This window comes from Jatropha curcas, chromosome 3, assembly GCF_041381405.1.
Source record: "Jatropha curcas cultivar XTBG-Jc1 chromosome 3, XTBG_Jcur_1.0, whole genome shotgun sequence".
Taxonomy (NCBI): domain Eukaryota; kingdom Viridiplantae; phylum Streptophyta; class Magnoliopsida; order Malpighiales; family Euphorbiaceae; genus Jatropha; species Jatropha curcas.
In genome coordinates this window covers 7828695-7842566 of record NC_143153.1, presented here as the reverse complement: position 1 = coordinate 7842566, position 13872 = coordinate 7828695, and the positions used below count along the sequence as shown (strand labels likewise).

Here is a 13872-nt window from a genome sequence, read left to right as displayed (position 1 = left end):
AAAATTTAAATAAAAATTTTATCTTTATTTTTTTTGAATATTTGCTTATCTTTATTTTTCAGTAGTTCTTTTTTTGGAATATTGGATTTGAAATGAGCAAACAGTTAGCTTTGCCTTTTAATCTGCCAACAGAACAATCTATAAGTTTTTACCTTGAAGAACTAATAATTTGTTTGTCTTTTTTTCTTTTACTTGCAGATCCTCTCCAATTAAAGTCAGTATTTGAGTCTTCCTCTATCTCCCTGCAACTGTAAGCTATAGCTCATTGCTCACCCACTGAATTATAACCATGGCAAAACCACTAGAAACTTTCCCATAAACCCTAACAAAAATCTCATCTTCATATAAATAATTCAGCCACTCAATCCCTACATTACTAATTTTTCTTAAATGCCTTTTCTCTAGGCATGGCCGGTTCAATGAACCGCCGGTTTCGGTTCATTGAACCGCCAGTTCGAGATGTTAAAATTTTGAACTGGAATCGACCCTTGAACCTCCGGTTCCGGTTCCGGCATGGTTCAGTACGGCTCCGATGAACCGACGGTTCGAATTACGGTTCCGATTCGGTTCCGGTATTACACAAATTTTTTAAAAAATAATTTAATTTTGATTCCGAATTCATAATTGAATAATAATTTTAAAATGTTTAGATTTTATTAACTAAATAAATTATTATAAAATGTTAAAACAAAAACTTCTATTAACTTAGAACTATTATTACATTAAATTTACAAAATTTACTAACTCACTAATATAGAAAATTATAATTTTTTTTATTTTGGGCTTGAATTAAATTAAAATTGAAAATTTTTAATTTAATTGCCTACGTATCCTCTTGAAAATTAGAGAAAATTAAAGCCCACGTAGTTCTTTTTTTCTTCTTACATTGGAAAATAACCTCCCAATTATTACAATTAATTTTAGTTATCGGTGCCACTAGTCCCCGTTAATGAGTCAGAATCATCATCATCGCTTGAATTTTGCTGGTCTTGAGTTCTCAACGCCGCTCTAGTCCAATCGTCAACACACTCTTGCATTTCCACATTATTTGGCGATAATCTTGACCGTGCTGGATCTAAAATTTGTCCACCCGCACTAAGAGCTTGTTCCACTGCAACAGTAGAAATTGGACAAACAAGAATATCTTTTGCAATTGAAGCTAAGACTGGAAAGCGATTTGCATGTTTTTTCCACCAACCCAAAATATCAAATTTTGTTAGGTCTTCATCCGCATCATCACCTAAAAACTCAAAATCTTTGCTAATATATGTCTCAATTTCTGTGTATGAATGTGGACCCTCCTTTGGTTTTTTTGAAACATTTTGCATGAAGGTAAATTGTGTAGAATGAAATTTAGCGGATTGTGTAGTTTGTGGAGCTGATACTTGAGGAAGGGGAGATACTAATTTAGAATATTCATCATACAATTGACGAATATACCTTAAAATATTATTAGTAAGAGAAAAATAATCTGCCTCAATATTAAAAGATCCATAATAAAGACGAAAAAATTCTTGTAATGCAACTAACTTAAATCTAGGACAAAGAAAAAATGCAACTAAATTTAAATCTGGAATTTCAGTATAATATTTTAACCATTTAAATTTCATCATGAATATACATTCTTGTAAATCATCATCATTTTCATTTTCAATTATGGCACTACTTATGGCCAAACAATGAAATGGAAATAAATGGGAGGTAGGATAATAAACATCACTAAAAATTCTCGTACAATTTTCAAAAATTTGAAAAATATCTAATATTTTTTTACAATAGTCTAATTGGTTGGATAAAGTTGAAAATGTGATGCATGCAATTGCATAAATGAAGAAAGAATATCTTTATATTCATAAGACTCATTTAACATTTTATAAGTTGAATTCCACCTTGTAGGAATATCTCTTGAAAATTTTTTATATTTTTTTCCCATAGAGTGACAAAAATTTTTAAATTCTTTTCTAAAATATCCATGTGTCCATAAATGATTTAAAGCATTTTTTATTGGACGCAAAAATACATTTAATGTTGTTAATGCATCTTGAACACATAAATTTAAAATATGACATGCACATCTACTGTGAAAAAAATTGTTCACCAAATTTAGGTTGACAAAGAGTTTTTAATTCATTTATTGATGCCGTATTTGCACTGGCATTATCAAAACCAATTGTAAAAATTTTTTTAGTCAAACCATATTCTTCTAAAATAATATTTAACATGGTAAAAATATTATGCGCGGTGTGAGAGTCATCAAAAACTCTAAGTGCAATAATTCTTTTTTCAAGTTTCCATTCATTATCAATCCAATGAGATGTAACACCCATATAAGAATGAGTTTGCCAAGCATCACACCAAATATCACAACAAATGGCAATTTTACCATTAAAATTTGCAAATAAATTTTTTAAAATTTCTTTTTCTTTTAAATAAATAGATAAAATAGTCCTTTTAAGTGTATTCCTAGGTATCTTTTTTGCTAAAGGATTTAATGCTTTTTTACAATAGTTATTAAATCCAATTTTTTCACCAAATGAAAAAGATAATCGTTCCATACAAACCATTTTAGCCATTTCAATTTTATTAGTTTCATCATTATATTTAAATAGAGAAGTGTTAGGATCATCATACCTTGATGACGATAATTGAGTTTGAGTTACATCCATTCCTACCTCACTTGGATGATGTGATTTTAAATGCCTATTGAGAGTGTCATATCCTCCTCCAAGCTTGAATGCATATTCTTTTTTGCAATAATTCATCGAACCTCATTGATTTCTCCATTATCTTGAACAATTTTTGCAAAGTGCTTCTTGAAAATATTTGATTTTAGTGGTTTACCTATTAAAATATTAGGAGATATTGCTTCTTGCGGTGAAAAATCAATCAATGGATCGTTTGAATCAATTTCTTCCACGCTTTGAGCAACTCGCTTTCCCTTGGAGCTTTGTGAATTGTGTACCATAATTTTAAATGGAATTATGGAAAAAAAATGAATAAATGGAATATGAAATTAATGGAATTTAGAATTGGATGTATGAAAATAAAGCAATATTAAGAAGAGGAGAGATAGAATATAATTGGTTGTAAAAAAAAAAAAAAATCAACTCATCATATTTATACATATTTTTCATTTATGTAGTTTCCCAAATTGTCCCTTATAACAGAAAAAAAATAATTATATTTTTGGATAATTTAGTAAATTATAATAAATAAATAAATAATTGATTAAAAATGAATAAAATTTATTTACCAAAAATAAAAAAATTAAATATCACCTAAAAGGCTCAAACTAGCCGTTTGAACCTTGTGTAAATTGTATAGTTCATTTGTAAAAAGAAAAAAATAGGTATTTATAAAAATAAAAAAAAGGTTCAAACGGCTAATTAAGTGAAATGATGATGTTTTTTTTCACTACTTTTTATAAATTAAGTATTATTGCAACAAATGATTTAAAGCATTTATCTCTCATCTCTTCCAAAATTGTATAGTATTAGATGAAAATCCACCTTTCATCTTCCTAATGGTTTTTCCAACATCATCCATCTTTCCATTCTTCACATACCATTTAACCAGTATTTTGCGTGTAACTGCATTTGGCTTCACTCCATTTCCCCTCCATCTCTTGAATAAATCCAAATGCCTTTGAACTACTACCACACTCAAAGCACCTATTAATCAATGTGTTACAAGTAATAACATCAGGCAACAACCTCGAATTCTCCATCTCATCTTTTAACCTAAACGCTTCATCAATCCCAGTTCTTAACATAACCCCAACAATCAACCTAGTATAAGTCCAAACATCCGGCAATGCATTATTTTGTGATATTAATTCAATAAATTGAGCTGCTTCCTTTAACCACCTCAACGTACAATATCCACAAGCCAAAATATTAAAAATGTTCCTATTTTTTGATATCAACCCTTTATTTTTCATATCCAACAATAAATCCCTAGCCTCATTCAACTTTCCTTTCGTGCACAAAACATCCAAAATTGTATTGTAATTGAAAGTATTAGGCAAACAACCAAACTTCTTCATTTTACCTGAAAACCAATTGCCTCTCCTAATTTGTTCTCCAAGCAATACCCGTAAATCAAAATATTGGAAGTATTGGTATTAACCTCAACACCTAGCTTAGTCACTTCACTAAAATAACTTCGTACAAATAAACAAAATGCTTAGAAGGATATCTAACCAAAGCATTAAGAAGAGTATTACAAGTAAGCAAGTTAGGCATGTGATTCGACCTCTTCATCTTATTAAAAATCTGTGCAGCATGGTAGGGTATATTGAAAGCAAATAAGCTCTAATGAGGTATTGGGAGGATTTCAAGGTGTGCAGGTTCTCTACTGCCAGTGGCGAAGCCACATGTTAGAGAAATTTCCCCTTCTCTGTGCAAAAAAAAAAAATTAAATAAATAAAGAAAAAAAAAACCATTGTTGTGTTAGGGTCCAAACCCAGAATTTGCCACCCCTTACACTTAAAAACAAAATTATTTTCTTTGTTTAACCGCCCTAGCCCCAACCCAACACCAACCCCAAACCGAACAAAGAAATCCTCCACCTGTTTACTATGGTTCAGAGTTCAATCGTTTGCGAGGCCAATCGATGTAATCCTCCGCCCCAACCGAAGTAATCCTCTTTTTGTTGAAGAAGGTTTGTTTCTCAAATCTTTAATATTACCAATTTTTATCCTCTTTTGTTGTTGTTGTTGTTAATATTATTATTATTATTATTATTAACTTCTTTTATGGAGGTTTTGTTTAAAATCCCTGCAAATGACAACCAATTATTTTGGGTCTTTTCTTGGATATTACTTATTTCTTGTAAAATTATTATTAGGCTTTCACTTGGGTTTGAATTTGGAATGCAGTTTTATTCTAAAAATTAAAAAAAGTGAGATTAATTGTTACTAATTTGAGTTTTCTTGACTTGAATTTCTTAAAAACAAAGTTTCAGTAAGTTGCAATTTTAATTAGTTTACTATTTTTGTTGACATGAAAAATACGCGTAGAAAACAGAACATTTGTGCTAAAATTAGGTAATTTAGCTTTAAATATTTTGCTGCATAATGCGGGAGACATTTCTGCTAAATAAATATGCAGTTTGGTTTGCTGTTGGTGGGGTTTTTGCTGCAGAATATGAGAGATTTCTTCTTATTATGATTGTATACAAGTACTCAATCCAATCTATTTTGCAATTCCATTTCTCTGTTGTTTTTTTTAATCCCTTTTTTAAGATTAATTATAGAAGAATAAAAAAAAGACTCAAATATATATTTTGAGGATAATATTTTCTAAATAACTTGTTTTCTATCGTTTGGTTGCAGCGTTGAAAATTAATTAAAAATTTTAACTTATAAGACAAAATATTTAGAATTACAAATTGTTGAATAAACTTTAATATAGCCCAGATCTATTGTTCATAGAATTTGTTTGACAGGAATATACAACAATCGGAAGCGTACCTTGATATATAACGGCAGATCTATATTATAGGTTACCTCGTTGGGACAATTCGATTCTCACCGTAACACCAGATCTATGTTTCTTCACTCTAGCCTTTTGTCCGTAAGTGCTCTCTTAATGGTCAGAGAATAATCAACGGCTGCGAGAGTTTCTTTTATGAGCTCTCTCAAACAAACTATCTCCGTATGTGTTTGAGGGAGCCGTCACACTCTCTTGTTTCTGTGTTAACCTTAATCTGTTGATTCCTTTTTCTTTTATAAAGCAGAGGAAGGGTATTAAAACCCTAACTGGCTCTTATCCATTAAGCCCAATAACCATCATCTTAGGCCACCTTAATTAGAACCAGCCCTTTAATCACATGGGCCATATATAGATTATTAAAATAATCTAACAATCTCCCACTTGGCCCATGTGCATTTCTTGAGTCTATCATGTTTACCTTAATTTGAATTAAGATGATCGGATTATGGCGGTCACAAGTCATTGAACGACATGATTCCTTTCATATATCACAGACCACTTCAATTCATAAAACTTTAATGGAGAAACTATTCAATAATTAATATATTGTTACAATTAACTGTTATTATTATCTCACTCAAACCATTATTGTATACATCTATAATGTGGACAACACATAAATAAGCATAACACATCTTTAATTGAATTCCTAAGTGTCACAATAATACGAGCAAAACAACCATATGTATATATATATATATATATATATATATATATATATATATATATATATATATATATATATATATATATATATACAAGTTTAAACATCATGCTAACAAGGACTTATCTATAATGCCCATCCTATCAATAAGGCCAGTGAAGATTTTGGGCGGTAAGCCTTTAGTTAGAGGATTCACTATCATCAGATCAGTACCGATATGCTCAATTGACACTTTGTGTTTTTGCACTTCTTCTTTCACAGATAGGTACTTTAAATCCATGTGCTTTGCACCCTTAGAGTACCTATCATTCTTAGAGAAGAAGACAGCTACGGAATTATCACAGTAAATTCTCAACGGTCTAGCTATACTGTCGACAATGCCTAGACCTGAGACAAAGTTCCACAACCACAATGCATGAACAGTGGCCTCAAAGCATGCCACAAATTCAGCCTCCATAGTGGAAGTAGCAATGACAGACTGCTTTCCACTTTTCCATGATACTGCTCCTCCGGCTAGAAGAAACAAGTAGCCAAATGTAGACTTTCTTGAATCTACACAACCGGCATAGTCTGAATCCGAGTATCCCACCAGTTCTAGATGGCTGGACTTTCTAGCAGTAAGTATATGATCCTTAGTGCCTTGTAAATACCTAAGTACTTTCTTTGCAGCTTTCCAATGGTCCATCCCGGGATTACTTTGATATCGCCCTAACATTCCTACGGCGAAACTAATATCCGGTCGAGTACATGTCTGAACATACATTAAGCTCCCAACCACTGACGCATATGGAATAGACTTCATCTCTTTACGTTCCAAATCATTTTTAGGATATTGCATTTCGTTGAACCTATCTCCTTTTTGAATTGGAACTATTCCTGCGGAGCATTTTTCCATTCTGAATCTCTCTAATACCTTATCAATTTAAGCTCTTTGAGACAAGCCTAACAGTCCTTGTGATCTATCACGGAATATTTCTATTCCAATCACAAAAGATGCCTCTCCCATATCTTTCATTTCAAAGTTCTTAGAGAGAAAACCCTTTACATCATGCAACAACCCAACATCATTCGCAGCAAGAAGAATGTCATCAACATATAAGACTAACATAATGAGCTTGCTCCCACTGACCTTCATATAAATACACCGATCAACAGTGTTTTCTATAAAACCATATAAAGTGATAGTATTATTGAACTTAAGATACCACTGACGGGAAGCTTGCTTCAGTCCATATATTGACTTCTTTAATTCTACTATTACGGGTGCTTGAGGCATCACTCCTGCAATTTGTCTAAAAGTGTCTGCAAGTTGTTTTAACAGCACCTCTTGACCTAGTGCTCTTGAAGCCTCACCCTCCACTGTTCTAGCTTGACCTGGTGCTGCTGGAGCCTCACCCTCCACTGCTCTGGAGGCGTGTGACTCACTTTCACCTTCCTGAGACATCCTCCTAAAATAATAACAACTGCTTAGTTCATCAGGGTAGTCATGGCATGTACATATACTGACTTATGCAGTCAAGCCCGGGGAAATTAAACCGAGGGCTCTGATACCAAAATTTGTAACACCCCTTCCCGGTCCACCCGTTAACCCGAATGAACCGAGTCGAGATGTTACAAAACTGGATGACTGTATGTATGATCTGGCATGCTGCTATCATAATGAATATATATATATAATACAAAAGCTGTTTACATTAATACTGTACTGAATATATATATAACATGATACGAGTGTACAAAATGGAATGGGCCCAACTGTGTGCCCTGTACATGCCATGGAAGGAAGAAACAAAAATACACATCAAAATGAGAAGCTACCCTGAAGACTGAGTCTTCTACAGATGAACTGCTGCAGTTGTAAGCTGACGCTCTCTAGACCAGTCTCAAAAACCTGCGAGTTAAACAGGTAACTCGCTGAGCTATACAAGCCCAGTGGATATCTCAACATATCAAGTAACAATTAAATGCATACATGAGTACAAAGAGCCAAGTAACAACCATGTAAACACATAAGGCATAGATAATCACACATATCATCTTACTTTCATTTTATCTGAATGATCTTTCTTGTTGTGTATCATACTGTATGATTCATTAAATATTAGTTACAATATCTGTATGGCTCCATAAGGTTATAGTGAAACCGAAGTGATAAGATAAACTGTATGAATACTGTAGGCTATAGGCCCCGAACCGGATTCGCCTATGCCACTGTATGACCTAATGAGATACTGTCCGCTTTGGTGCCCCTAACCGGATTTGCACCGCACGGTTTAATCATATCCACTCAACGGCCTGTAGCCGGAGTTTCAAACTGTATGGGGCGCAGATCTGCTATCCTATGTCGCGACATAGCCTTATCTACATGGTTTCTACCGAACCTCAATGGAGCTTACTGCATAACTACAATGTAATACAATAGCACATTGATAGTGTCACAACATCATAACTCATCATGTTTATTTGATTTCACATCATATAAATGCTTACATGTTGTTTTAATTCATGTTCTTATGTTATGTTTTGTTTTACAATGATTGGATGCATGCATGTTGAGCAAAGGAATGTAATTACATAGCAAATGAAAGGCAAAAGAGTGTCAAAGCATCAGTCGCGAGCGCGACATTCCAAGTCGCGAGCGCGAGATGCTTCCCAGAGAGAAGTCGCGAGCGCGTCTTCAAACCTTGCGAGCGCGAGAAATGCATTTGAGAGTCAGAGGGTTTTCTGGCTCAAGTCGCGACCGCGCAGCACAAGTCGCAAGCGCGAGATGAAGTCGCGAGCGCGCTTGTGTGATTCGCGAGCGCGAGATGCGCACACTGAGAGTCAGAGAGCTTCTGGCCAAAGTCGCGACCGCGCATGTGATCCTTGCGAGCGCGAGTTGTGTAATTGAGAGTCAGAGAGCTACCTGACTCAAGTCGCGAGCGCGCAATAGGAAATCGCGAGCGCGACTTGCTTTCCAGTATGCGCGAGCGCGCGACGTGATTCTGTGCAGTCTGTATTCTTTTGGCCATAACTCTCAATAGCTAACTCCAAATTGAATGATTCAAAAGCCCATGTAAAGCTAACACAGAAAGGAACAAATAACTCTTCTATGACAATTCCTAATTCCATCATTATATGGGTTCAAAATCAAGATGAAGTTGCTGGTAACATTTCCAGCAAACTCTGTTTCCGCTTCATATATTCATCCCCTGTTTTCACATCATTTCCAGTACTTCCACCCAACAACAAGCAACATATCATCTCATTGGCAACACACCACACAATTTACATGCAAAGAAAATAGTAGACATCATGAGATATCAAACCTTGACGTCAAAAGGCTTGACCTCTGTTTTAGCTTCTCTTTTCTGCAACTTTGGAACTTTCTTCTCCTATACACAAGAATTCTCATAACTCATCTCCACTACAACTAAATTAAATAGGAAATAACATCACACTTCAAGGAATTCTACTTACTTGGAGGTGACTTAGTGCTTAACGTGCATGAAACTTGCAAGGAAACGGGAGGGAAAGTAAGAAGAGAATATGAAAATGGGAAAGTGAGCTGATAAGAACGGGTAGTCTCTAGATGAAATGACTTGGCTGTGTAACATATCTACTTGGTACCTCAAGTGTACAAAGACACAACTTAATACCCACACTGTATGTTTGGCTGCAAACAAGGCCTAAACTTTTTCATGCAAATAAGTCCACTTATCATCTCACGCTACCCCAACCGGGTTTGGTTCAACCCAACTCACCCTTCCTCTATGAAATGACTCAACTCAATGCACTAGGATGTTACAATTCTCCCCTCCTAAATAAAAACTTCGTCCCGAAGTTTACCTGTTGTGAACAGATGCGGATATTGTTGTCGCATGGTGTCTTCTGATTCCCAAGTTGCTTCTTCTGTCTTATGATTCCTCCAAAGAACTTTCACCAATGCTATTTTCTTGTTCCGCAATTCTTTAGTTTCTCTGGCTAGGATCTGAACTGGTTCTTCTTCATAAGTGAGATCCGGCTGAATATCAATCTCTTCCGCTGATAATACATGTGAGGGATCTGATCTGTATCTCCTTAACATGGATACATGAAATACATTATGGATTCGATCTAAGGTTGGAGGTAATGCTAGGCGATAGGCTAATGGTCCTACGCGTTCAACAATCTCGTATGGACCAATGAACCTAGGACTTAGCTTACCCTTTTGTCCAAACCTTAAGATCTTCTTCCATGGTGAAACCTTAAAAAATACTTTGTCCCCAACCGAATAGTCAATGTCCTTTCTTTTTAAATCAGCATAGGATTTCTGTCGATCACTTGCTTCCTTCAGCCGTCTTCTGATGATTTCTACTTTCTCTTCTGTGTCTCTAACCAAATATGGACCCAAAATCTTCTTCTCACTAAGTTCTGTCCAACATACAGGTGTCCTGCATCTTCTACCATACAATGCTTCATATGGTGCCATCTTGATGCTCGATTGATAGCTGTTGTTATAGGCGAATTCCATGAGAGATACATATTTGTCCCAACTGCCTTCAAACTCTATAACACATGATCTCATCATGTCTTCTAAGATTTGAATTACTCTTTCTGACTGACCATCTGTCTGCGGATGAAATGCAGTGCTGAAATGCAGTTTCGTTCCTAATGCTTCTTGAAGTTTACCCCAGAACTTCGATGTAAACCTTGGATCACGATCAGAGATAATAGATGATGGAACTCCATGTAGTCGAACTATCTCACCAACATAAATTTCTGCTAACTTGTCGAGAGAATAGTCCGTCTTGACTGATAGAAAGTGAGCTGACTTGGTTAATCTGTCCACAATCACCCATACTGCATCATGCTTCCGCTGTGTCTGAGGTAAGCCAGTAACAAAATCCATCGTGATCTGATCTCATTTCCATGTTGGCACTGTTATTGGATGAAGTAACCCGGATGGCAGTTGATGTTCTGCTTTTACTTGTTGACATGTTAAACATCTTGTTACAACATCTCCGATGTCTCTCTTCATGCCCGGCCACCAATAGCCTGTCTTCAAATCTTGATACATCTTGGTACTACCTGGATGCATTGTATATAGACCGTTATGAGCTTCATACAAAATCTTTTGTCTGATCTCACCTGTCTGTGGAACAACAACTCTGTCTTCATAGAATAAGACTCCACTATTATCCAATCTGAATTTCCCACCATGATCTTCCTGTACTTGTTTAACCCATAGCGCTATTTGTGCATCTTTCCTTTGTGCTTCTGCAACTTCCTGAATCCAAGATGGCTGGACTTGCATCTGTGCTAGAATAACTCCCTGCTGTTGCAACTCCATGCTGATTCTCATTAAGCTCAAAGCATACAAGGATTTCCGGCTAAGGGCATCAGCTACTACATTAGCTTTGCCCGGATGGTAATTAATGACATAATCATAATTAGCCAGAATTTGCATCCACTTCCGTTGTCTTGAATTCAAGTCCTTCTGTGTTGGTAAGTACTTTAAACTCTGATGATCTGTGTAAATGTAACACTTTTCACCATACAGATAATGCCGCCATACTTTAAATGCTAGAACAATGGCTGCTAGTTCTAAATCATGGGTTGGATAATTCAATTCATGTGGCTTCAATTGTCTGGATACATAGGCCACCACTTTCCTATCTTGCATGAGCACACATCCTAACCCAGTATGAGAGGCATCACTGTAAATCTCAAAGTCTTTACCTGACACTGGCTGAGTTAACACTGGTGCTTCAGTCAACGTTCTCTTCAAAGTGTCAAAACTCTGCTGACATCTATTATCCCAATGGAATACAACCTCTTTCTTCAATAATCTTGTTAAAGGTGATGCAATGATGGAGAATCCCTTTACAAACCTTCTGTAATAACCTGCTAAACCCAGAAAACTTCGAACTTCTGTGACATTCCTGGGTGGTCTCCAATCAACAATAGCTTCAATCTTCTTAGGATCCACTCTGATACCCTCTGATGACACCACATGTCCTAAGAAAGAAACTTCTTCTAGCCAAAACTCACATTTACTGAGCTTAGCATACAGCTGTTTATCTCTCAATGTCTGAAGTATAATTCGCAAATGCTTATCATGTTCTGCCCTGTCTCTGGAATAAACCAAAATGTCATCTATAAACACCACCACAAACTGATCCAGGTATGAATGAAACACGCGGTTCATAAGATCCATGAAAACCGCTGGTGCATTTGTGAGACCGAATGGCATTACTAAAAATTCAAAGTGACCATATCGGGTCCTGAATGTAGTCTTGGAGATATCTTCTTCCTTTATCCGCAACTGGTGGTATCCTGATCTGAGGTCAATCTTAGAAAATATACCTGCACCTTTTAACTGATCAAACAAATCATCGATGCGAGGCAATGGATACTTATTCTTGATCGTCAGCTTATTCAGCTGTCTGTAATCAATGCACAATCTGAATGATCCATCTTTCTTCTTAACAAATAATACCGGTGCTCCCAAGGTGATACACTGGGTCTGATAAAGCTTTTATCCAATAACTCCTGCAGCTGAATCTTTAACTCTTTTAACTCTGCTGGTGCCATTCTATAAGGTGCAATAGATACTGGTGCTGCTCCAGGATAGACATCGATGGTAAACTCTACTTCCCTTCTTGGTGGTAATCCTGGTAACTCATCTGGAAACACATCTGGATAATCACATACTGTTGGTATATCTTCCACTTTCAACTTTTCTTTCTCTATTTGTAACGCACATACCAAGTATGCTTCACAACCCTTCTGAATTAATCTCTTTGCTGCCATGGCTGATATCACATTACTCAAAAACTCTCGCCGCTTCCCGACTACTGTAATCTCTTCCCCTGCTGGTGTAGATAATGTCACCCTTTTCTTTGCACAATCAACTAGAGCATTATGTCTAGATAGCCAATCCATGCCCAGAATAACATCAAATTCTCTAAATGGCAACTCCATAAGATCTCCTGGAAACGCCTTTCCATGAATAACAATTGGACAGTCTTTGACCACTGTGTGAATTGTTACTACATCTCCTAATGGATTAGTAACCCACATACCCTGACTCACATGTGCAACTGCTAACCCTTTAACCCAAGGTTTAGGTACACTAATGTATGAATGAGATGAGCCAGGATCAATCAAAGCATAAACTACATGTTCGAATAAAGAAAACTCACCAACTATAACATCTGGAGCTTCCTCCTCTTCTCTGGCTCGCATAGCATAAACCCTGGCTGGACCCCTAGTATCGGGTCTGTCCACAGTCTCTGATTGCTGTCTCTGCACTCCGGAAGGCTCACCTCTACCTCTACCTGCTATGAACTGGGTAGGAACTCTTGCCTTCTTCGGACAGTCTTTCTTCTGATGGTCTGATGCTCCGCATGTCCAACATTTACCGGTCACCAACCAACAATCTCCACCATGTCGTCTACCACAATGCTCACAAGGTGGATACGGATAACCGGCTGACTCTGCACCTCTACCGGTGCCTCTACCAGTTCCTCTGCCTGAACCTCGAATACCACCGGCAGAACTAGCCACAACTGATGCTGCTGGTGCATGAACACCCCTAGTTATGCCTTGGCTAAAAGAAGGTCTAGAACCAGCTGAACTACTAGCACCTCTGAATCTCTTGCTTTCCGGCTGATAGGTATTCGGTGTACTCGGAGTCTGATCTCTTCTTTGCTGAGACCGCTGGCGTCTAGTACGCTGATTAGCCTGAAT

At 36.4% G+C, this 13872-nt stretch overlaps 1 protein-coding gene across 1 annotated transcript; it reads right to left on the bottom strand.

Annotated features, from left to right (window-relative positions):
• Positions 1-3568: 3568 nt before the first annotated feature.
• On the bottom strand, positions 3569-4045 carry LOC149497462 (pentatricopeptide repeat-containing protein At5g10690-like). Its single transcript, XM_089718914.1, has one exon. The coding sequence runs from the start codon at positions 4043-4045 to the stop codon at positions 3569-3571; it is 477 nt and encodes a 158-aa protein (XP_089575040.1).
• Between the last annotated feature and the right edge of the window lie 9827 nt (positions 4046-13872).

Bases quoted from the DNA above. Each gene is read 5' to 3' on its own strand.
- LOC149497462 (XM_089718914.1), bottom strand. From the start codon at position 4,045: ATGAAGAAGTTTGGTTGTTTGCCTAATACTTTCAATTACAATACAATT.